This window comes from Haliotis cracherodii, unplaced genomic scaffold, assembly GCF_022045235.1.
Source record: "Haliotis cracherodii isolate W230 unplaced genomic scaffold, xgHalCrac1.p SCAF_13, whole genome shotgun sequence".
In the NCBI taxonomy this organism is placed as follows: domain Eukaryota; kingdom Metazoa; phylum Mollusca; class Gastropoda; order Lepetellida; family Haliotidae; genus Haliotis; species Haliotis cracherodii.
The window spans coordinates 21,585,236-21,611,027 of NW_027266268.1; the positions used below are offsets into that span (position 1 = coordinate 21,585,236).

Here is a 25,792-nt window from a genome sequence, read left to right on the forward strand (position 1 = left end):
TTTATCGAGTTTACTGGCACAGAGAAAGGTTTCAGCGAATTTAAGTAATGTTATGTACTTCTGACAGATCAAATATCTTGAAAGACATTGATTTCCGTGCAGCTTCAGTGAGCAATGATTCCTAAAAAGCAATTATATCAATAATAGAACCTGGAACTTTACATTTCACTGTCACAAGAAAACAAGGTTGCCATAGGTTATATTGATTGGCCATTCCTTTTCTACGAATCTATGTATCATGTTTATGCATCAGCTTACTTCAAAAGTTTGTACTGTATCCAAGCTACGTGAATTGTTAATCATATACTCTACGAGCATCAAACCAATACGATTTCATTAAAGGCAATACAGACGTCCTACAGTAAATTCACAGACATCTGAAGTCAGTATTGAAGCAAGAATTTAGGAAAATGAGTTCGACATATTTACCCTTTTTGATAGGCTTGTTTGCGAAGTTGTACTCATGTGCGCAATTAAGTGGACTTTCAAACTATGGTGAACAAAACATGATTTTACAAGGATCCGTGTTTCACGTATTCAGTAAAACGACATTCCTACAGTGTCACCAATTGTGCATCTATTCCTCGATCTGTTCATCGATCAACTGGTTATCCTCTGTCAGAGAATGTCAACTCAACATACAGCATGTCGGTGTTGGTAATTTGCAAGTTTCACCAAACAACGTGTACATGCCAGTTGAACCAATTCAACTACAGGTAAGACACTGCACTGTAACTCCTGATTCTAAAGCCATAATAGATATAGCTACGCAAACGTACAGAATAGATCTATAAAAATAATATTTTGTTTTGTTTTAAAGCCGTTTTACACCACCAAGCCGCTAACACATTTTTCTATATAAAGCCTTTTCGGCGTTTAGATATAGTTAACTCTTATGACCTTGACCTTCAATGTCACCCAATCATATGTCATAAAACATTCCCAGGGGTATAATGGTGGTATATGAAGTCTTCAATATATGGCATAAGCGCGTAGTTGAGGAAACCACTCATGAAGACTAAATTGATGCTGTCAAGTTATTAATATAGACACTCGCCTTCTGGACGATTTTGGAATAAAAATATCCACACATTTATACATGATAGTGGTTTGTTTCATAGGCATACGAACACCCTTATTATTCAATTAAACCTCAATTTGCTATTTGTATTATGACCATGCATAGTGCATAACTGACAAAGCTGACAATTCAAAAGTGTTCTACACATCGGCAGAGGATGGTTGTTATTGTCATTATTGTCTGCACTATGTTTGTTTGTTTGTTTGTTTGTTGTTTATCCCCGTACGCATCAATATTCGAGCTGTATGACGGCGGTCTATAAATAACCGAGTCCGGAACAGACAATCCTGTGATTGATATAATGAGCATCGATCTACGCTATTGGGATACGATGACATGCATCAACCAAGTCAGTGAGCCTGACCACCCAAACAACTTTGTATAATTTTAGAGATAACCACTTTGTATTGTTGATTCCATTACTTATGTTTTGCTCAAGTTCAAGCAGTTCACATATGGCCTCGGCAGGGAAGGCTGACTTGGCTTTTCGCGTGTCACCGTACTTTACTTTTAGATTCGCCTTGTCGAGGTTCAATTATTTGCAGAAATATTTGCAGACTGCGGCGTAAACAACATTCACTCATTCACTTGAGTGTTGTAATCCCTAAAAAGACACTCGTTTCTTGCTTTAAGGTTTTCCATAGAACACGAATTATAACACGAATGTAAAAATATGAACATACACGTACAAATTAGACCAAAGGCTGTGGCATACCGGTTGTATTATCGATATTCTCCGAAGTAAGAAGTGCTTTCTTCGTGGACTAATTTACATACGCTGTTCATATTTAAATCCATGTAATGGAGACATAACTACGTTCCAGGAATAAGGCAAGCTCACGGAGTTCTAAAGTCATGTCGCCGCACTTTGTTACATGCATGTCTAATAGATATTATCTCACATATAATTCCTTTACAGCCATAGTCAATTCTTTTGAAACATTATGCAATCATGTCAAGGGTCAAAGTCATCCTGAAGGTCATAGCAAGAAAAGGAGAATACCAGAACAATTACTCAAGAAGCATTAACAGTAGGTCAATGAAACTTTGTTAATGTCGGTTTTGGGGCGGGGCTCTCACCTACATATATGGTCAAGGTCATGCTCACGATGGTCATTCGGAAAGTATGTTTGACATTTTAATCAATATATTTTTCAACATATGTATGTTTGTTCTTAAATACGTGTCTTATATGACAAGGGATGGCAATCGTACAATATCTAAGTCCTAAGGACCCACGATCAATCAGTAGAAAGGCTAAACTTTCGTTGCTACATCGAATTTCGCCTAGACACATCATATTTGTTTTAATGCTGGATCGCCCTTGGGAATGGTATCATATTCCCTCTCCAGATCATACACTCAAACATACATGTATATAATATTCATGAAAACTCAAGGAGTCTTTCTGTGGTGGTCTGAAATGTGGTGCATTTCTTTCCCTAAGGGTAGGACATTGAAGTGGTAAGGTTCCCAATTACCTTCATTGAAGGCCAAGGTTACTGGAATGGTCATTCGCAATGTAGTTCTGCTCCTGTGTACTGAACTGAGTCTGGTTGGTATCACTATTTGTAATAACTAGCACCCATTATTAGAAATCTAGAAATAAGCAAGCATTTAAGAGAAAGTGAATACAACTTTGGGTTCTTCAGGATCTTAGAGAGAGGCAAGGTAATGTAAGCTAGTGTGGGTCTGCAGTAGGTGTGTATGTCACCAAGTCATTATTGTATCACATTGTACATGTAAATGATAGGTGGTAGACAATAGTTTATGGGCCTTCTAGAAAAGGAGAGATGGGACCTGCCTTTGTTTTGCAAGTACCTGCAAGCATTTTTCTAGTTAACTTTGAAATATCAGGACTTTTGAATAACCGTTTGTACTATTATAGTCATCACTATCAATGCGTTCTTTTCATTCTCACTTGATACCTTTTACAAAAATGACAGGTGAATACTATTGTTTCTGGGGCGGTCGGGTAGCCTTGTGGTTAAAGCGTTCGCTCGTCACGCCGAAGACCCGGGTTCGATTCCCGACATGGGTACAATGTGTGAAGCCCATTTTTGGTGTCCCCCGCCGTGATATTGATTGAATATTGCTAAAAGCGGCGTAAAACCATACTCACTCACTTACTTTTGTTTCTTGTGTTTCATGTCTTCGTAAAGTCATTACAAGAACACGGAATGTTCCTGGTTCCTAATCCTATATATATGTGGGAGGCGGGAACTGTATGCACAGTGGTAGCTATTCGTTCAGTAGAGTGATCGGATTGGACAAAAGAGCGGCCTTTGTCATTGTAGGGCGGAGGTGAGGTGAAATGGGATTAATGTCGCACAAAGGGTACAAAACCAGACATGTTCTTCATGTTCTGACACTAACAGTCCGTATGTAAAATCTCGTTATGCCTCCATCACCCTCCCAAAACTATTTTGATCTAATAAGTAGGGATCCGGGAATAATAAATAATTATTGTTTGAGTGTATAACACACATGTACGCCCGGTTATCATCAGTAGCTGACCTTTGCAGGTTCTGTTTAAACCATTTCATCAAAGTGGCGGTTCGGACTGGTTCCCGCTATGCTCCTTATTCTGTGATGAACCTCACCAAGATTATAATCTTAATACTGTGTTCATTTTATAAATGGAGACATCGTTGTATTTAATGGAACTGAAGTTATGGTACTTGCATACAAGCTACAAGTAGGAATGTATACGGGATCAGTAAAAATTAGTTCCCATTAGAGGGTGAGGTCAGATGAAATGGAGTTTAATGTCGCGTCCAAGATTATTGCACTTATATAGCGACGAGCATACACTGTGTGTGTGTGCTTGTACTAGTCCGGACTAGCGCCGATTATATAGCGCGAGCAGACTGAGTTTACATGTCGAGATTACATGAATACCCCACTCAGGCTCAGTATACTCCGAGCCGACCAGCCCCTAAATGGCGAGCGCCAGACAGGGTAACAACAAGTACCATCTTTTAACGTCTTTTAGTATGACGCGGCCGGGGATCGAACCCCCGACCTTCGCTCACAGGGCGGAAGCTCTACCACTGGACAACGGCGGCGGTCAGCTCCCAGTAGAACGTGTAGTGGATGTGTATCTAGGTATGTTGACTTCAACGAAAATGTCCTACACTTATGGTACATACAAGGTAAAAGTGTTGATAAAACTGCCACAGATGACAAGCGTGAATCTAAATATTCTTTGTTTTGGTTCCGTATAGGTTAAAATCATGAAAGGTTTTAGAATTTAAAACATCTCTTAACATGTTAAGGACTGGTAAGGCGTTTAAATATTGGATTGATTTGTTTTTAGAATAAGAATGAGAACACATTTGTGACAGTGTGGCTGATGACATTGCTTTTTACGTCTTATTCATTTTGATATTTAGTTTCACATGAATAACCCACTGTCGCTCAGTATCCTGACACAAAGCCAACCAGTCCTTGCTTTACTCCTTTAATGCCGAGCGCCAGGAAGGTTAACAACAATGACCATCTTTTTACGTCTCTTGGTATGACGCGGCCGGGGATAGTGCCACCGACCACGAGCGGAGCCTCCACCCCTAGGCCACGTATTCGGTCTTGGTAGTTCAAGTCTTAGCTCGTCTCGCCACAGAACCGAGTTTGATTCCCAATAAAGGAAACCCATGTCTGGTGTTCCATTTGCCTGGCGTCTTGTCATTGCTGGAATATTTGCACATGAGCTGAAAAACTTCACTAACACCTACTGCATTAAGCTGAACATCATGATATATCGTCACTGTCAATATATCGTTACTGTCAATTACTTGACTTTAATACCTGCAGTAGTTGTCAGACACTGTCAGTTTCACATCAGCGTTCTTATCGTGTGACTACTACATACAACTTTCCAACTTAACCTTTAAACCTTGTCCGCACAACAGAATAAGTTCAATTGTGTTAGTACGAGTTCGATTTATCATCAACGTGAGCACGCATGAAAGGCGGTTTAATCGGATCAATAATTACGGAAATTGTCGCTTGACATCAAAGTACTTTCGTTGGTTTAGATGCGTTTTCATGTTTATACTTGTATTTGAATAATTAAAGAACTATATCAGTGCTTTAATGACAACAGAGGATGTATTAGTCAATGATTTTAATCTCACTTTAGTTGTATTCAACTTTCTTGGGCGAATTAAAAGCCAAACCTGACTTATTAACTTCTTTTTTTATAATTATTATTATTAACATGTTTTTGACGAAAGGAACATCGAAATACCGAATTCTGTAATTATGAGAACGATCCAAATATTACATGCATGCGTTGCTATAACATGGCAATATAAAAGACATAATTGTTTTCCTTGTGAAGAAAACAAGAACGACATCGCCACTTCACCGAAACAGTTTCAGTCAGATACAAAACTACAGTTTTCCTGTGCTATGAAGCTCCGTAAAAAAATGTCTAAATGTGAAATATCCAGAAGATTCAAACTTCAATTAAATAGTGATTAAGAATAATAATTCATACCAAATAAAGTTTATCCTCGAACCAAACTAAATTATTTATTGATTCCATTCAATTATATCTAAAACAAATATTACGTTGATGATTATTACCTAAAATTTGCAAGAAACAATAAGGATTGTATTTACCTGAGAAATACACCTTTAATGGACATGAACAGCATTCGAAATTTAGTGCATATAGCCTTACAATATTGATCCTATTTTTCAATCAAACTCTCAAAAAATGTGATCTGATACCTTATACAGATACTTTGAAATCGAAAAGCATAAAAACCATTCGTTCCAGTGTGTGGCTCTGAAACATCTTCGTTCACTGATGAAAACCCATTGTTCTTAAACAGCAACTGCGACTTTTTTAAGTGAGTTAGACTGACATATCTAGCCAACGGTTTATATCAATATCGTACTAATAAGGAAAGAAATGACTCATCTGTGTTCGATTCTCTATTCGGATATCCATATGGTCTGATGGAGATTGCGAAATCAATGGATACATGTAGTAAATAGGTTTGTTTGTTGCTGGCATTAGAATAAACACTTAAAAGTGACGTCACAAACAGTCTGCCGTTGCACAAATACAAACGCATTATGAAGTTTTTGATACCATGTATTACCCGTACCCCGAGCCCGCTAATGTTGGCAGATCAAAGAGTAAAACGCAACAAAGGTCGCAAGATTCGACTAAACTAAACACACACACACACACACACACACACACACACACACACACACACACAGACACACACACACACACACACACACACACACACACACAGACACAGACACACACACACACACACACACACACACACACATATATATATATATATATATATAATAAAACGTACATATTTATCAAATGATGAGAGGTATATATGCATATTTTGTGCTATTTGTTATCAATTACCTCTGTGCTATTTATTATCAATTACCTATTGTTATGAGCATCAGTCTGATCCTTTTCACAACATATCATATACTTATTGAAATTATTGTAATTGCATACCTCAAAATAGGTTAAAGAAACACCCGATTCTTTCATATAGTGTCAATATTCCTTACATACAGAAATAAGAAAGAATCGAGTGCTCTTTAACTTCTTTTGGCTACTCAAGCATTACTCTCCCATCTTTCAGTGCTGAAAATATATATTTTCATTTAATGTAGTTTCCAAATTTACTTTCAGACTCACACATGTGGAAGTCGTCCTTGTAGAAGTGACCAGCTATGTATCCCTGTAGTGAAGTCAACATCGCACATTTGTGTTCAAACTCTACCTGCATCGGCAGCGACTACTGCCTCATCAGGATCAACTACAGTGCTGGCAACTCCAAGTCTCATTACTTCCCAAAATCCAGCACCCTCAACAACTCCAGAAGCAACTAACCATGACCAAAGTACAACCACACCAGAAGCAACTACTCTAGAACCAACTACAACTACACCAGAAACAACTACCCCAGAACCAACTACAACTACACCAGAAACAACTACCTCAGAACCAACTACAACCACACCAGAGGCAACCACTCTAGAACCAACTACAACTACACCAGAAACAACTACCCCAGAAACAACTACAGCCACTCCAGAAACAACTACAACTAGACCAGAAACAACTACAACTACACCAGAAACAACTACCCCAGAACCAACTACAACTACACCAGAAACAACTACCTCAGAACCAACTACAACCACCCCAGAAACAACTACAACACCAGAAACAACTACCCCAGAAACAACTACAACTACACCAGAAACAACTACAACTACCCCAGAAACAACTACAACTACACCAGAAACAACTACCTCAGAACCAACTACAACCACCCCAGAAACAACTACAACACCAGAACCAACTATCCCAGAAACAACTACAACTACACCAGAAACAGCTACAACTATCCCAGAACAAACTACAACACCAGAAACAACTACAACACCAGAACAAACTACCCCAGAAACAACTACAACTACACCAGAAACAACTACCCCAGAAACAACTACAACTCCAGAACCAACTACCCCAGAAACAACTACAACACCAGAACCAACTACCCCAGAAACAACTACAACACCAGAAGCAACTACCTCAGAACCAACTACAACCACCTCAGAAGCAACTACAACTCCAGAAGCAACTACCCCAGAAACAACTACAACTACACCAGAAGCAACTACAACTACCCAAGAAACAACTGCAACTACACCAGAAATAACTACAACCACACCAGAAGCAACCACTACACCAGCAAGTATGTTCTCTTCAGATTTAGCATTACATCTCGACATGTTTATCGATATTTTCCATTTCCACTCAGTCTGCTTTTGAAAACAGAGCAGATATGTACATCACATTAAACCCTGAAATTTTTTTGATTGTCGTGTGTCACAGCTAACAAAATTAAAGAATAATGAATGCATCGATATTTTCCATTTCAACTCAAACCGCTTTTGAAAACTGAGCAGATAAAGACATGTACGTCACATTGAACCCTGACCACTAGACCACGGAGTCGGTCGACGTCGAAATGAACGTCAAGCCAATGTCAACCTGAGACCTAATGACAGATTTGACGGTGGATCGATTATGGTGTGGGGTGGCATCACTATGACTGACCGAACCCCACACTATATTGTTCACCGAAGTGTCACTGGACATAATATGGGACAACTGACACCCTTTGTTGGCACGTCTGCAAGGCCTATGGGTCGACGTTTTGTCTTTCAGGAGCAACGTTTACGAATCGTCAATGCTCACAGCACAGCTTGCAGCACAAAACCATAGTCTTATTGAGAATATGATCACAATTTTGGAGGAAATGTTTGTTTGTATTACTATTGCTTTTGTTCGTTCGATTGACAGATAATTGGTGCCTAACGGTGGACCAGGTGCGCATTTAATCACAAATTATTTTTTTTTTACCAAATACTCCTTTTTTTAAATGGTCTAATCACTTGTTTTAATAGAAAATTCAGAGGATATGTAACTATTTACTTTTTCCTATATGTTTGAGGCACCAAACCCATTCTGTTAAAGGAACTTTTTTCACTCATATTTTCATGTAAAAAGGGGATCAAATTTATACTATCATGTCAGGCATTTATGTTAATAAAAGCAACGAAAGCATTTCCATAATCATAAGAAATATCCGCTAAAGCAGAGTCGAACGTACGATTCCGACTATATAATAAGGAAGTGTTTAATAATCACAGTCAAATAGTGATGATGGCACTTAGCACCTGTCACCAACTCATGCAAAGTCATGTAATGTTTTCACTTGAAAAGAACACGGGATGATATGGCACAAGGCGAAATAGGGCTTCCTAAAATAGCTCTCTTCACTACAGCTTTGCAATGATATCAGAATATAGGGGAGCGGAAGGTCCGGGGTTCGATCCCCGTGCGCGTCAAACCATAAAGACGTTAAAAGATGGTATTTATTGTTACGCTGCCTAGCGCTCGGCATTAAGGGGCTAAAACAAGGACTGATCGGCTCGGAGTCAGTATACTGTGTCTGAGTGGGATATTCCTGTTATACTACGGCATGGTATGTCAGTGGGCTAGCACTATAAATCGGCATCAGTCCGGACTAGTACAAACAGCCACACACACACATACACACGCGCGCGCGCGCATGTACATCGCTATATAAGTGCAATAATCATGGACGCGACGTTAAACCCCCCACCCCAATCCCCCCTCCCCCCACCCACCCCCCACACACACATACACACCCCTCCCCACCCCTCCCTCGTCATCCGGGTGTTGCTGGTTTTATAGTGCTAACCCACTGAGATACCATGTTAGACATGGATACTTAGACACATCATACTGACTTAAATAATATCTTTAAAGTCTTTTGGAACGAGGGAGGCGTTCTACATACTTCACCAAGGGGGCGGTTTAACATAGAAAGACAAGGGATGTCTAAAATTGTCAGCAATGAAACAAGCATTTATTTCGATACGGTACCTGTGTGTTTTTTCAGATGACGTCAGCTGTGAGATCGAGGCTGACTGTGGTATATTTCCCGGAACAACATGTTTTGGCGGTCTGTGTACATGCAGCATTGGATACGGCCTAGACGTGGCAGGAAGTCTTTGTAGAGATCTACGTGGTATGGGCATATTCAATATTTACACCTTCGTTCTTGTACGTTGTCTTAGTAAAATAAACAAGTTAATAGGCACTGTTATATAGATAGTGATTTAAGTTTGACATATATTGGGACTACTGCGTACAATTAGTGCTATCAAAACGTAAAGAAATATCTACTGAGATTTTAGCATCCTAAACAGATCTCTTCACAAATTGGTAAACTGAAAATTATATCCCGAATTATTTGAGATCGAAGGACATGTAGTTGGTGTATTTATCCTTTATACATTCAAAATTACTCTAAGTTAAATACACCTAATTTAATAATTGAGGAGTTGAGTTAGTAAAAAGGATGCCTTGAACAGTTTTATCAAGGCGCGTCAGTTTACTGTGGGCGGAGAGCCCAAAAGGATGCATGTCTTAGAAGCTTACGACTCTGTTGAAACCCACGAGCACGGGTGTGATAGTGATAGACCAATCGAGGTGAATCGAGCTCACAACCTTGATGTTCCGGCACGCCTACGAGATGAATGGCGAATTGAGCCGCCTTATTTAACTGGGCCACCATGCCTCCGAAACTATTTTTAGACGAATGTATGCATCTAACGGACATGCATACGTCCCTTCCGACCCAATCCTTTTTGTACATGCATACTACATTTCCCCATGACAACTATAAGCTGTTTCCTTTCATTGCAGAATGTACGTCTTTCAGTGACAACTTCACTTTGTACGCAGATCATGCAATAATCAGTTATGATGAGGATCACACCCCCTTCTCAGTGGCAGAATGTGTGGAGATGTGTCTTCAGGCTTCCACTTACACATGCAAAACCTTTGAGATGTATATCGGCCGCTGCTACACACAATCGGTGACCTGGTATGACGCCCCCAAAACTTCTCGATCATCCGGTTTCCCAGCAGACCATTACCAACGAATGTGTAACTGGTGAGGAGTGTCTTGTCACCAACCAGTCCCCAATTCAGTTGCAACAAGACACTGAAGATTCGCTAACTAGTCACCGATCGGTCACAACCAGTTGCAAACATTTCGCCGTATCTGCGGTTAACAGTTGCCGATCAATCACTGACTGGTTGCAAAACCTATCGCTGATTGATCGGCGATCATACGCTAATTCCAAATATGGGAAGAAGCAGTTGCACCGGTCAAAGGAATTCAGTCGCCAAGTGGTTGCATCGCGGTCGCATTGTCTGTGTGTGACATATTTAACAGTATACTATCATACGCACCTGGACTATGACGATGACTTGTTGAACAAGGAAATTCCAACATAAGTGTGTGGAAAATGGGAATATGTACTTAACCAAAACTTCAATTGGAACGATATCTTCCCTCGAATCATAAAATGCACAATGAATGCAAATAACTAGATTTTCAATACATATTTATACACAGAATTATTTACACTTTGAGGGAATTGATTACACTTTGAGGGAATTGATGGATAAAACTATATGTTTTCTTGAGATTTAATGCATGTATATTTTTTATGTGATCAGGTCTGTAGTTTTTGGTCCCAATTTGAACATGTTTTGAATGAAAATGATACTGATAAGATGGATTTACTGCTAGTAACAACTTTTGCGTCAAATAATTACTGCCACCAAGAAAAAAAGACATGTAACTAATATCAAGAACAACAAACGTTTACTTGAATATTTTAGGAGAACATTACCCGATAGCTTAGAAACAGTGTGAGTGAGAGAGTATGGTCTCACGCAGTATCATGGCGGGGGACACCCGATATGGGCTTCATACATCGTACACATGTGGGGAATCGAACCCGGCGTAACGAGTGAACGCTGAAACCATTCAGCTACCCAATCGCCCCTTTCAAATTGAGAAATGTATCACACAATCAAACGAATAAGTTAAAAAAAAGAAATAGAGAAAAATAAGAAACATGCTGACATAGTAAGACTACTTACTAGACATTTATGTTGGTGGTTATTACAGCTATCTGCTGGGAACTGATAACTGACCTGCTCAAAATATCCTAATGTGAGGAAGCGGTTATAAAATATTTTACACCTTTACTGAAGTATCACAGTCCATATACATCATAACGTTGCCTGAATGTACAACTGAAACGAAGAAATAAAATCTGGATAAAACAAATTTCGGAAATTCGATAATCCGGGCGATTTACCTGGGACTGATACCATCCGTGTTAATGGGTTTTACTGTAAAATTGTAAATTGTTACCCTTTGTCAGCAATTGACAGACACGAATGCAAGAAGAACGTATTTGTTTGAATGCTGTATTTTAGAATACCCCCGAGCTAGAGTATACACTGGGATCTCGTAAACCCTAACATCATGAACTGTATATGATTTAATGATGTCACATTGAGATGGTGACAGAAAAAAACCTCGGCACTAAAGTATATTATAGCTAAAATGCATAGTGAGTGCGAGTGAGTATGGTTTTACGCCGCTTTTAGCAATATTCCAGCAATATCACGGCGGGGGACACCAGAAATGGGCTTCACACATTGTACCCATATCGGAATTCGAACCCGGGTCTTCGGCATGACGAGCGAACGCTTTAATCACTAGGCTACCCGACCGCCCCTAAAATGGATAGAATAATCATAAAACCGCCCGCATGTTATCAGAAATGAGCGGGCCACTGTAACTTGATAATGCCCTCATATTGCTTGACGACGGGCCATTATCAAGCCCGTTGTTAGGTGACGTCATAGGATAGGGATAGGTGACGTCAAGTTCAATAGTGACGTCATCTGGTTTGTTCTATGACGTTTCCATACTTGTAAAACTGGGTCAGTGACATTCGTGTTGATTGCAGTAAATGTTTCAAAACCGATATTGTTGTTTCTTTTTATTTGATAACAAATTCCATCCATTTTAGCTATAATAACGGTAACACTATTTTTCAGGGCATTATCATTTGCAGAAGACCTCGGGCTTCTGAAATGATAATGCCCTGAAAAATAGCGTTACAGTTATAACATGAGCATACCGCTTGTCTCGAACTACATGTTACACCCAATGTGAAGTATTATCAAGTTCTTCAATCTGTTTCATCTCATTAGATACTAAATGTGAGGAGAATAGTCCAATTCACTATGCTACATGTTATCCTGCAATCAAAATGTGTCAGAGTTAAATCAAACAGCTGCAAGATGTTATCTTAGACTGGATTTGTGGCCCATCACGTGATTGTTGGGTTTGTTTTCTTACCGTTGTCGAATGGCAGGCGTACTTCTGTGTGGCGTCAGGCAACAAACACATACCTTTTTGTGCAAATTGTGTGAGAAGCGGGTGCTACATTCTTACACTTTTTGCTGATTTTCAGTGATCCATTCACATAATTTTAATCTCTATTATGCCTTTTACGCCCAATCGATAATCGAACCTGTTTTTGTTCTGGCGTTGACGTTATATATTGTGGTGTATATCAGAAATGGGGATGTAGGTATTATTGTTATGGTCATCATAGGCGAAGAGTTAGGAATCAATTGTTGTGATATAATGAGAACATATTCAATCAATCAGATAGGCTAGTTATTCGGGTTTCTGACGTCAATCTCGCGTGTGGATGACAACGTTTAGGACCAAATGAGTCGGTGGTAGGTGGATTTTGATTTGTATGGATTAAAATACCCCTTTATACAGTACGCAATATACCTTTACTTGGTCTGAAAATACAAGTCCCTTGGGATTTGAACTACTTTTTAAACAAAGAAATGCTAGCAAAAGCGTATTTCGTGCTTGTTTCCATATACCAGGGGAAATCTTAATAGTCTTAGAGGTACAAACATCAGTGAACGATATAACATGTTTTGCTCCATCCCACAATTTGAATCGATGACAAAAAACAACAACTGGACAACATTAAAGGAAAAACACAGAACAGGAGATTGACAAATGAAACGATATATCTTACATATCTAAATTTCGAAAACTGTACATATTATTTCATTAGTTTAATAATTATGTGTAAGAAAGATGTGTGTCAGTTAATTTTTCACCCTATCAATATCACTTATCAGTATGTTCAGTTGTCATGGAAGCCGATATATCACATTAACTATAATTGTTAGATTACGTTACAGCATTCTAGACTGATGCCATGTCAGCCTCACGCCTGTTTTCTATTGATGTGATGAGTGAGCATTTCACTTTTATTTTCCCCACCAAGAATACTAACATACACAACTGGACATACACACACACGCACGCACACACACACGCAGGCACGCGCACGCACACGCACAGGCACAGAACAAGAAAGAAATAGGTAGAAAGTGAATCTGACCGGTTAGACAACCTCGTTAAATAAGAGTTGATTCCCATGAATGTTCTCGATTAGGCATGGCATATGAAACGTTTATGGTAGATTTAACAAATGCTGTTTTTAAAATATGTACATTTTATATATTCAGTTTAAAATAACGTTTGTCTATGAGCAAAGTTGTAAAAATGTAATGCAGAATGTTTGATGCTTTTGGCGGCTTAATTACAAATAAGTAATTACTAATTGTAACTTGGGATATTATCATTTAGGATTGTTATACATACATCTATTCTTTCGTGCAATTGATTTTTTTAATGTTTCATATTAATTGCACTTATTATCTTATTTATTATAAACCATTTTATGAAACAAATGCCAAATACATTGAATTGAAACAAAAAGACAAACGTAATTTCTAATTAGGAATATAAGATGAAATTAGGTCACCATCGATGAATTACGACCATATAAAACATAATAATTTCACCTTTGCACTGAGACAATGGTCATTCGCCATCTTAAAATGTATTCTGGGATATTTATACACATTCCCTGACAAAGCTGTAAATTTGCATACATTTTCCTTCTAATGATTCCACAATGTGTTTGTTTTTTAAATCATTTGCTTTCTTCTTCACTGTTTGATCGTGATTCATACACAAAAATTTATGATGAAGTCGGAATAGTACAACATACTCTCTGCTTTTAGTGCGGAGTGAGTAAATGAGTGTAGTTCTATGTCGCTTGTAGCAATATTTCAGAAAACGGGCTTCACACGACGCTTTTAGCACTATTTTAGAAATGGACTTCACACATTGTACCCAGCTAGCGCAGATGACATGATGATCACAAGTGTTTTGCAGGTTTTATTTACTAATATGAGTTCCTCAGAGTATGTCCACCTAACGTTTTAGAAAACAGCATGAACGTGTGGAAATGTATTAAAAATATGAATTTACTTCTTTTCTTTACTGATTATAAATTTGTACGGAAACTAAGGAAACCATTTTCTTCATGTACTGTAATTAATAATTTCAGGATATAGGGACCTTGCGGCAATATTGTGAACATGTATTAAAAATATGAATTTCCTTTTTTTCTTTACTGATTATGAATTTGTACGGAAACTAAGGAAACCATTTTCTTCATGTACTGTAATCAATTCTTTCAGCATATAGGGACCTTGCGGCAATATTTGTTCTTGGAAAACGCTGCCATTTGCAGATACATCGATTTGTATGTTGGCAACATTTTCAGAAAGATTCATTTTAGAAAGTATCTAAAGGAGAGGACAGGGTCTTGCAGTATATTTATAAGTCATTACTATTACCGAATAATTGCTAATCACCTATAAGAGCTAATTAACTGTTGACTGTTGGCTTCCATTTGTCCATTGCAAATCATCTGTGAGCACCTATAAACTGTTGGCTTCCGTTGTTAGGTCCCCACTTAATAATAGTTTATGTGTTTATGTCTAGTGGCATTGCACAGTCCACATGTAGTCAGCAGTGAATGGATCACTTCATACCTGCCTGTCTGTCGAACCAGTTATTGTATTTCCACCTGATGTTGATGCTAATTTGCTTCCTTTTACAGAAAGATCCACTGATCAACACGTTTTATTTAATATAATAATTGCTGCAAATAACAAATCACCAGGACAAGATGGTGTGGCTACTGAATTTTTAAAAGTGTCTCGTCATCATACTGTACCGTATCTTACAATTTTGATCACATTTGTGATGGTAGTAGATTCACCAGTTGCTGGGGTAAGGGTATCAATATGTCGTCTCTTCAAGTCATTCAACCTGTAAAGTATTTACGTCTAGTTTGAACTGCCGTCTACGGAATTGGCGTGAGAGTCATAATATCATAAATGAACAACGAGTTGATGTTAGAGTTCATAACTCCACCATTGACAATATGTTTCTTCATTACAGGCTAGAGTCTAAAAATACATTGGTTAGAAAACAGGCAGAGCTTAATTCCTTTCACTGATTTTTCGAAGGCATTAGACACTCTCAGATAAGATGTTCTTCTGCACTCTTTGTGTGAAGATGGTATTAAGGGCGAATGTTTGGATATAATCAAATCTTTGTATAAAAATGTTTATGCTTGTGTTAGAACCTGTAAAGATATATCTAAGTTTTTTACCTGTAACATTGGCATCCGCCAAAGATGTTTAAGTCCACAAATATTTATCATATTCATAAGCAAGCTATGTAGCCTTATGGAAAGTGAGGGTGGTCAATGTATTATTGTTACCTCTTCTATTAAGGAGTCGTGATCCTTCATGTTTGCTGATGATGTCTTAGCAATGTCCGAGACTCGTTCCCATTGCAGAGAAAGACTAATGTACAAGAACGTTTTAGTCAACCTAAGTTAATCTGGAGCAAAGCTGAGACCTGTCTTGTATCTGAAGCAAATAAGGCAACATTTTCAGTTCATAATAACCAACGGAAATTTGGTAACATCAGCTATGAAGATCTATTTAATATATTTGATTGTATGATCACACCTATTCTATGTTATTGTTCTGAAATATTGGGCACTATTCTACTGAATCTGTACATATTAAATTTGGCAAATCTAATTTAAAGGTTGGTAAATCAACTTGTAATATGGTTCTAGGGGAATGTGGAAGAGGACCTTTGCAGGTTGTATATATCACAAAGGCAAGTAAGTATTAGTGTAGAATATTATATTTAGCAAACAATGTTATGTTATGTTAAAATTATTGGATCATGTCCGCCGTAATACATTGGCAACGCAATAAAAAATATTTTGTTTAAATTTCGATTTGCCTGGATTACATGATCATCTCTTTCAGTTATGGCAAGCATCCTTACATGCAAATCATAAGTGTTTTTACTATAAACTAATTCAAATCACTTTTAAATATCGAAAAGTATTTAAGCATTAAGACCTTTGTCAACATTTGATAAATCTTATTCAAGATTTAGGTGCTGCAATCATCTTCCCGAAGTAAGAGAGTTAACTGACTATAAAAGTCAAGTTTCCACCCTTCCCGAACTAGGCTGGTATTATGGAGTTAAATTTTGGCCGGACTAACGAGTCTATGCATAGTCCAATCAAAATCGCGCACCGAAATCAAAATCCGGTTCGTAAACTGTCATGCAGATTTAGGTCGACTGCAGGATTTGCAAAACATGTGCACCGCTTACTCGTTGTCAGCAGATATTTTCTACATCTTTTCATGCTTTTAATCAAGGTGCTCACGTGATTTGATGCACTTCGCGATGTAAGACTCGTTTTATCACAATATAGATCCTGATTATCAATCAGATTGTCTTGACTGGGCGCCACCGTTTTGTTTGAAGCAAATGCAAGTGATACGAGAGGTTGAATCTGATTGGTCAATAATTGGTGGCGCTACGATCGAACCCGGGAATTCCAGCCTAGTCCGGCAAGGGTGGAAACTGGACTTTTAAAGTCAGTTAACTCTCTTGCCTCGGGAAGATGCGTTGAGACTGGCAGACATGAAGCTATAATGTACCATGTAACAAACTGTATGTCATGCAAGCTTATTTTGCTGTTGAAGATGAATTGCAATTATATTTATATATGTCACTCCTACTCTGAACTGAGAAACAAGTTCATTGTAAAATATTTTTGAAAATATGCCACAGTGAACAATTTTTATTTCTATCGTGCAGAGTAAGAACACTGGTGTTATCAGAAATGTATTTTTATTGCTATATCATGTTGATATAAAAAGAAACACTTCATTGTAACATGATATGAAATGTGCATACATGATCATGCTTTTGTATGTCTGTCTGTTTTATCATGAAATAAACCACGCTTCATACTTTGTTCTTTGCGATTTATATATGTTTGTCTTTATACCTGCAAGAAATTATTCCCGGTTACCCAAATAAAATCAATGTCTTCGCAGACATGTTTTTGTTTGCAACATTGGCATCGCCGTAGTAGTCATTATGGAGGGTCATTAAGAGACAGAAGAACAATTAATAGGCACGTTTAGTTTGATTTTCCGACTTTAGCCGTATCTGGAGCACCACCATCAGTTTACTATTTAACAGAGGTGGTCCAGTGATGGTATGGGCTGGCATCAACCTTCAGCTTTAACACATTTCTCAACTGACCCGTAGAGATCCAGGGTAGAATAGGTCCTCAGCAACCCATGCTTGCGGTAAAAGGCGACTATGCTTGTCGTAAGAGGCGACTAACGGAATCGGGTGGTCAGGCTCGATGACTTGGTTGATGCACATCATCGTATCCCAATTGCGTGGATCGATGCTCATGACGTCAATCTCTGGATTGTCTGGTCCAGACCCGATTATTTACAGACCGCCATCTCATAGCTGAAATATTGATGAGTGCGGCGTTAAACAAATAAAAACAACAACAACAACGAAAACCAAAAAAACAAAAACAAAAATAAACCTCGACTACCTTTCTGCATATCTTCTGTTGTTATTTGTTTAATGGCGCACCTAACAGTACTCAAGCAGTATGACAGCGGGATGATACCGCACTCTGTATTTTGCTGTTTTGATTTTAAGTGAAACGGTATCACACACTACTGGAAGAATTGTGATGAGCTGTTTATTATAGGGTAAAACAGTTGGGTTTTTATCAGCGTGAAAATTACGTTGATTACATAAATAGTGTTTTTCATCAACAGTGCAGAGTTCATAGTTAATAAAACAATGTCAACAAATGTGTTTGCATAAAGGTGTTTGCGTGAGTGTTCGAGTTTCCTGCCTCACCGGTGGCACATGGCACAAACACATGCAAAGGCAAGGATATCGTTCACCTGAAAAAGAACAAAGGCACATTTTGGACAAAATAATGATTCGTCAAAATCGGAAAAGATACTATTTTTACTGATGTTTGTGGATACTGTACTAAATACACTGTATCGTCAACAGAAATATCAAAATATTTAAAGTTGTATGTAAATGGCAGATAACAGGCATTGTGGAGGCGAAGTGAAGGGATAAATACAGTTTCATTCCATCGACTTATTAAGGGCACTAAGCTGTTGAATTTCGGCAAGGAATATACGATGACATTGTGTTGTATGGAGGTAGAAAATACTAAATGATTTGTTTATTATATACAATGCATATAAACACTTTGTTGCAGCTGCACATCTGAGTCAAATGTATATTAATACAATATTCATTGAATGTAGGTATTGAGGTCAACAGTAAAGGTCCAGAATGGTGACATGAACATTATCAATGTGCTTCATATTTCCCAGATGTTAATGTTACAGAACAATTCGATCTTTTAACAAGCTTTTACGGGAACATACAGTGTTGCATTGTTAAGATTGCATTACCCTGGATATACTTCAGCGCCTGATACAGATAATTAAACGAACAAAGCACAAATTCATTAAATTCCAGTTTATAAATGTACACATTGCATTCCTTATTTAGATAAAAATATATACTGTTCCGAATCGGGGTAAATAAATTGGTTTGATAGTCTCTATAAACACTTTTACCCGTTATATTTGTGGTTACTCTAAACTTACTCTTAATAGTGATATTTCGTTTATTGAAATTAGGTCGGTACCACGACTTTCCATACAGCGTGTATTTGTTTGAGGAAAGGCTTTCTTTCTAAAATCCACAAATGTTTCACTTCCAAAATTGCAATGTTGGAGCTGGAAATAATTGATGGAAACACTAACTTATGTTATGTTAGAATCTATAAACACAATGTAAGTTTGTTTTATATACTTATCTTGATCACAAAGACCTTCATGTATTTGAGTAATTCTAGCTGTAAGTCAAGTGACAAAATTACCACACGTTTGCATTCAGAAACGTTACAATAATAATAATACTACTACTACTACTAATAATAATAATAATAATAATATTATGTGTATAATGCGCATTTTGTTGAGAAGATATACTTCACCAAAGAATATCTTCTCCAGCAAATATATTTGAGGAAAAGATTACATGTCCCCAAGAATCTATGTCTGCCGGAACAGGCGACTGCATGGATCATTTGGTCAGACTCGTTGACGAGGTTTATTGCATGCCATCGTATTCCAACTGCGTACATATATGCTCATTATGTCAATCACTGGATTGTCTGGTCAAAACTCGATTATTTTACAAATTGCCGTCATAAAGCTGGAATATTGCTGAATGTGGTACGTCCAACACACATGCTTGTTGAGGAGAACTGTCATCGATTCACATTTCACATATCTCTTTGTATGGTGGGAAGTACGTCCAGCGACTCATTGGTTACAATAGACTAGATTCTGACGCTGCTTAGTCATTTAAATTAAAGACGTGTTTAAATTGCATGCTCCCACATATAGGATTCGATATAATGTACAAACTGTTACAATACACATGAGCTGCAAAGAAATAAATGCATAATTTGTTCAAGTCACGATATGGCTGAAATATTGCCGATGTGACTTTAGATTAAATCACTCACTCATTTTAGCTCCAAAGCTGTCTGCATTGTGAAACTGTTAGCTACTAAAAGCTTTATTCTTCTATCCACATTATTATTCCTGGAGGTCGGTGTGTGTTGGATCAAAACACGGTGTAGTTAGCTATACAGTGAAATGTTCCTGTATCTATGTTTCAATGACTCTTTGTCAATAATATTTAGACCATTCAAATTTACGTAAACCGACACAAAGAAATACATAAGTTGTAACACTATCTTTGAACCCTGCATTGTTCCAGGCATGTAGTGACCTCCACATGTCTTCATTTGTAACAGTGATATAGAGATTACGAGTGCTTGTCACGTATTTTACGAGCGAATACGACGCATCGTAACAAAATTGATACACGACAGGCACGATTGCAGTAATCTGATTCTTACACACCCTAAAATCGCATCTTTCGAATAACGTGGTGACACATATCTTTCGTGACATTGTCATATCAGTAAGGAAAATGGTGCGGGTAAAAAAGAAGTTCCGTCAGTGCAAACCGCTGCTTCACAATTCATTTAATTAATTAAGACAAAGGATACATGGTTTTAAATACTGGTAATCAATTCGTCACTTGTATTCCACTTGGTAAATGTGCGTTTACGCACAGTTTTGACCCGTTGCTTACACATATATGAATCAACGTATTTATTTACTCAGAGCGAAAAAGTATAAAACAGAATACGGAGGTTACAAAATATCGTTACAAAACAGAAGTGTTACGTTCACAGTATATGTTTCAAATGGGACACCGAATGGTAACGCCTCACAACTGATGCTACAGCAGCCCTGGCAGGATCAATCATCCTGTCTGGTTTGGACTATTGTAATAGCCTACTTGTGGGAATATCAGGGGATCGGAGGAATAGAGCTGCCCAAAAAATGACAAGAACAAAGCTTCGGTCACATATCACCCCGATCTTGAAGTCACTATACAAAGGCTGCGAATCCGCGAGAGGATTGATTATAAACTCCTCTCTTGTCTACCAGTCTCTTCATAACACTGGCCCTTTCTATCTTCAAGAAATCTTTCTCCAATACAAATCTACCAGAAATATCCGATCAAATGACCAAATTCTTCTGTCTGTACCAAAATACAGAATAAATCCTTTGGTGCTCGATCCTTTTCTCATGCCGGTGCCTCTCTATGGAACTCCCTAGTGCAACTAGTATCTCTGTGTTTAAGTTAAAACATACCTTTTTGAACACTACAACTGAATGTGTATATGTTTACTCTGTCCTCTCTGTGTAGTATATATGTACATATGCTGAATTTGCGCATTGAGCATTTCCCTCAGTGATGTGGATTTTGCGCTTTATAAATAACATTAATATTATGTACAGATTAAAATAGAAAATGCAGCAAAGAGGGTTTGGGTGATCCTGGCACAGTCAGACTGGTTAGGCACATCATCAGCTCAGGGCCCTTGTCCCCTCTACACGCAGCCCAGACAGCGAATAGGACTTGTTTCAGGAAGCGCTGCCAAGTCAAACCCACCCAGAGCTTTTCGGAGAATGTGAAGACTCCCCAACACTGCAGCCTTCTGCATTACCCAGATTGTCAGTTACCAAACCTAAGGCACCCACATTTTGACATCAATCACCAGAACCAAAGCATTTATATATTTATAAGTCTGATGAAATGTTACCAGGCAAGAATACTAAATCAATTATATTGCTGACATATGCAGGTATTAAAAAGAAAATAGAAAAATGAGTTGATCGTAAACTCCGATCGAGAATTCGGGGAAACCCCGGAAAATAGTTCCGACAAAAGGTCACACGATCAATTTCACAAAAAAATTGTTCACATCGTGTGAACTATTTTTGTCCTTTCACAGGTGTGTGAACTCCAACTATCAGATCAGGTGACTACCCCTTCAGCCAATCAGCATGAAAGAAACAGTGTAATCTTCCAAGTATGAAATGACTAACTTTTGAATTTAAGATGTGGTTAACCATGATTATGCAAATGTGTTTTTGCGTTTTTATTTAATTAAAATCACCCCCTCCTGTGATGATGTAGGTCACTGGAATTTAAGCTTCTTAATAAATAAGTGAGTTAATTCAATCCATTTGTTTTCATTGGTCATGATATTTGGAGTAGTCAAGATTGGTATCTGGCATATTGTGTCTGTGTTCTGTTGTTTGCCGCTTTTAGAAGTTCAAGCTTTACCTTTGTACTTTGCGGTTCTGCTCGTGGATGTGCGATTGTGAATTTGGGCGTGTGTCTCTGTGACAAAAATGTATTGGCATTTGATTATTTAATTGTGTGGTCTCTTTATTCGTCATTGGCCTTCAGGATCCTAGCCAACAGTTATTGTGTTAATACATGTTATATGATTAAGTAAGCATATGTGAGAGTCATAGCCTAACATTAGCCAAAGCAAGAGATTGGGATTGCCATTCATAGTTACAATATTCTAATATGTTTTGTAAAATTTGATGTCTCAGTAAAATAAGTGCTTGTTTCAGTTTCAAAGAGAGAAATTTGCCAATTTGCCAATAAGCGTAGACTTACAATGTGTATTATACATGCGTTGGCGAGAATAGTGGGGAAAGCAGATATAGTCTCCATACTTTGTTTGTTCAGATCTTTTGACATGTGTCGAAATAAATGCTTATTGCAGACCGTCTTGTGGTTTAATGTCGGCAGTAATGAGCGTATTTCCGATAATACTGAAGCTCATTACCAGCGTTGATGTAACTGGTGATACACACAGACTCACCGTCATCAGAAAAAAGTCTCTCATTCATTCCAAACACAAATCCAATTTTTGTTCCAAAAATCCCAATGAATATTCAAGAATATTTCCAAATAAGAATTCCTTAAAATTCATTTGGGTTGTTATCTAATTACTTTGATTCTATAGTCTGACATTTTCTGTATACTATCTAATTTTTTTGTCATACATTGTTTTGAAAGATATTGTTCCAATAGAATCTTTTGGCTCACAGTACTAATGTAAAAATATATCTGGTTCTGCAGATGTAGCTGAAAAAAAAACTGGTGTCCACACAAAAATCCGCCAAAGCAAACCCGAATATAAATGGTCGGTCCACACCGTCAAATGCTCCTGGTCATCGTGGTCCAGCAGAAGCTACAGACTATAACTGCTTTATCAAATACGCTTGGGAATGTGACAGAGAAGATGTCTATTTTTGTCAACAGTACTGCAATCAAAAGATGAACTTGAGATCGTTGTTGAATCAGATACTGAACAAATATCAACCTGTTTACATAGATCCTGGGTTAGTCGGCAGATTATATGAAACGTTATATTACTAATAGGGTTCCTTGTATGGTTTTATGATACCGACGAAACCCTTTCCATGATCATAAGAAATCTCTGCCAAAAGCAGAGTCCATTGTACGATTCCGACTATATCATGAGGATTTGTTTCTGAATTGTTATAAAATAGTGTTTTCACATAAAGGTGAAACAACACATCTAAAACCTTTGATAGTCCACTTAGATTACTTCAAGGCTGTGTTTTCTGTTTGGTGCCCTCTCTGTTTCCTTCAACATTAATGAACTGGTGTGTGAAACCACATCTTCAAGTGCAAATGTTAGACAATTGATTCCTGAAAAACATAAAGTATTTACGCATTTGCTTGCAGACGACGTTATACTCATGTAACCGCATCACTTTTGTTTTGAAATGCTACTGTGACAAAAAGGTGTCTGAATGCTAATCTTTGTCTCCTCTTGTGACAAGCATGGTCGGAGAAACCGAAGTGTTCACATCACATGTTTAGAGAAACTTAGTCTCACATATCACTTATGTCTAGTGCATCAATGTGTCATTTTTCTCGTTTTACTGAAACACACTAAATTCGAGTCACTTCATCATTTCGCTGACCACATTTACAAAGAATAAAATGTAACCCTGTTATGAAACAGCTACCTGCTAATTATTTCTTTGGTTCTCATGCACAGAACCTAGAGCAACACACAACTCACGTTAAGGCTAATATATAAAAAAATGTATGAATATGTTACGGCCGAACAGACTAGTAGTTATTTTTAATTCTGCTGGGAGAACACTTTTTATTCTGACCAACAGACCTATGTTAATTGTCTGAATGTTGTATCAAAATTTAGCAATAAAAAGGTTTCTATTGCGAATCAAGTTTTTTTTAGCTCTTTCATGCAGTCTCACTCTTTAGCTGTTAACATGAGTATGATTACTAAGCATATATATATATATTTTTGTTTGGGGTTAGACAGGACTTCGCCGTCTGATAGCGGCTTGTCAGGTTGGCAAACTAACGCCTTCAAGATGCAGCCTTGCCTTTGTTGTTTTACAGTGGTGTTTCAAAATAAAGCACGAATAAAAGTTTTGTTGACCCCAAGATGGAATCGTGTTTTGGAAGACCAACAAACATATATCCCAACCTATTTAACGCAGGATGGAAGCAAGTGGATGTGTGCGCAAACTACAGCCAAGGAACGCAAACACTCGTTGATGTTATATACTGCATGTTAAATGGACTCACGTGCCACTGTTCGGGGGACAATAATTATACACTACTTTTATCCGCCTTGAATAATCTCAGTTGGTGATGACATCACACTTATTTAAAACACAACTGAAAAATCTAAAATCATCATATAATTTTTTTTCTTTTAATTAACCGAGATATAAGCGAGCATTGATATTATATAAAAAAATCCTTTAAAGCCGTTGAGTGATAATAATTATCCCTTGCGAGGGAAACATCTAACAACGACGGTTGGTTTATTCTCATGACGTTTGTTTATACCTGCTTGGGTGTTCCACTTCTTCCACAGCTAATTCAGTAATGTAGGCGTCAAGGCCCATAGTACAATGCAGATTGGATAATAACATTTGTCACGTGATGTACATGATTGTTTTTTAAATCAAGTTACACATTCCTCATTATAAAGACATGTTTTAAGAAAACAGAAACAGTATGAATCATATGAGAATTTTCAGAGTTTGCAGATTTATCATTAACTGTCGGTCTTTAAAAATACCTTGCAACATGGTGAGAAATTTATACCTTAAATGGGAATACGTTTCACAGATAAGTAAGACATGGTATTCATCCTCTACTGCTCCGGATGAACAGTTTGTACGAATAGAGTTCACAATATCACCGTCTTTGGACCTGCGACATACATTTACATTCAAATTGTGCAATGACACTGGAAGTTTTCAACAATAAGCTCTGATTAAAATTTTATCATTTAAACAAGTTTAATATCTTTCAGTTTGTAACAATGATTTTACTTTGCTGTAATTGCTAAGATATAGTGATTCAGAAATACTTTGGTGCCACTGTTGACAAAATATATGCTTTAGTCTTTGCTTAAATGAATGTA

The 25,792-nt window shown here is 37.7% G+C and overlaps 1 protein-coding gene across 1 annotated transcript; it reads left to right on the forward strand.

The window, feature by feature from the left end:
* Nucleotides 1–4,077: 4,077 nt before the first annotated feature.
* Nucleotides 4,078–10,639, forward strand: LOC139458525 (uncharacterized). The gene is made up of 4 exons (XM_071239960.1): nucleotides 4,078–4,189; nucleotides 6,823–7,839; nucleotides 9,577–9,705; nucleotides 10,386–10,639. Exons 1-4 carry the CDS (start codon nucleotides 4,078–4,080, stop codon nucleotides 10,637–10,639), a joined length of 1,512 nt encoding a protein of 503 aa, XP_071096061.1.
* The last annotated feature ends 15,153 nt before the right edge of the window (nucleotides 10,640–25,792 follow it).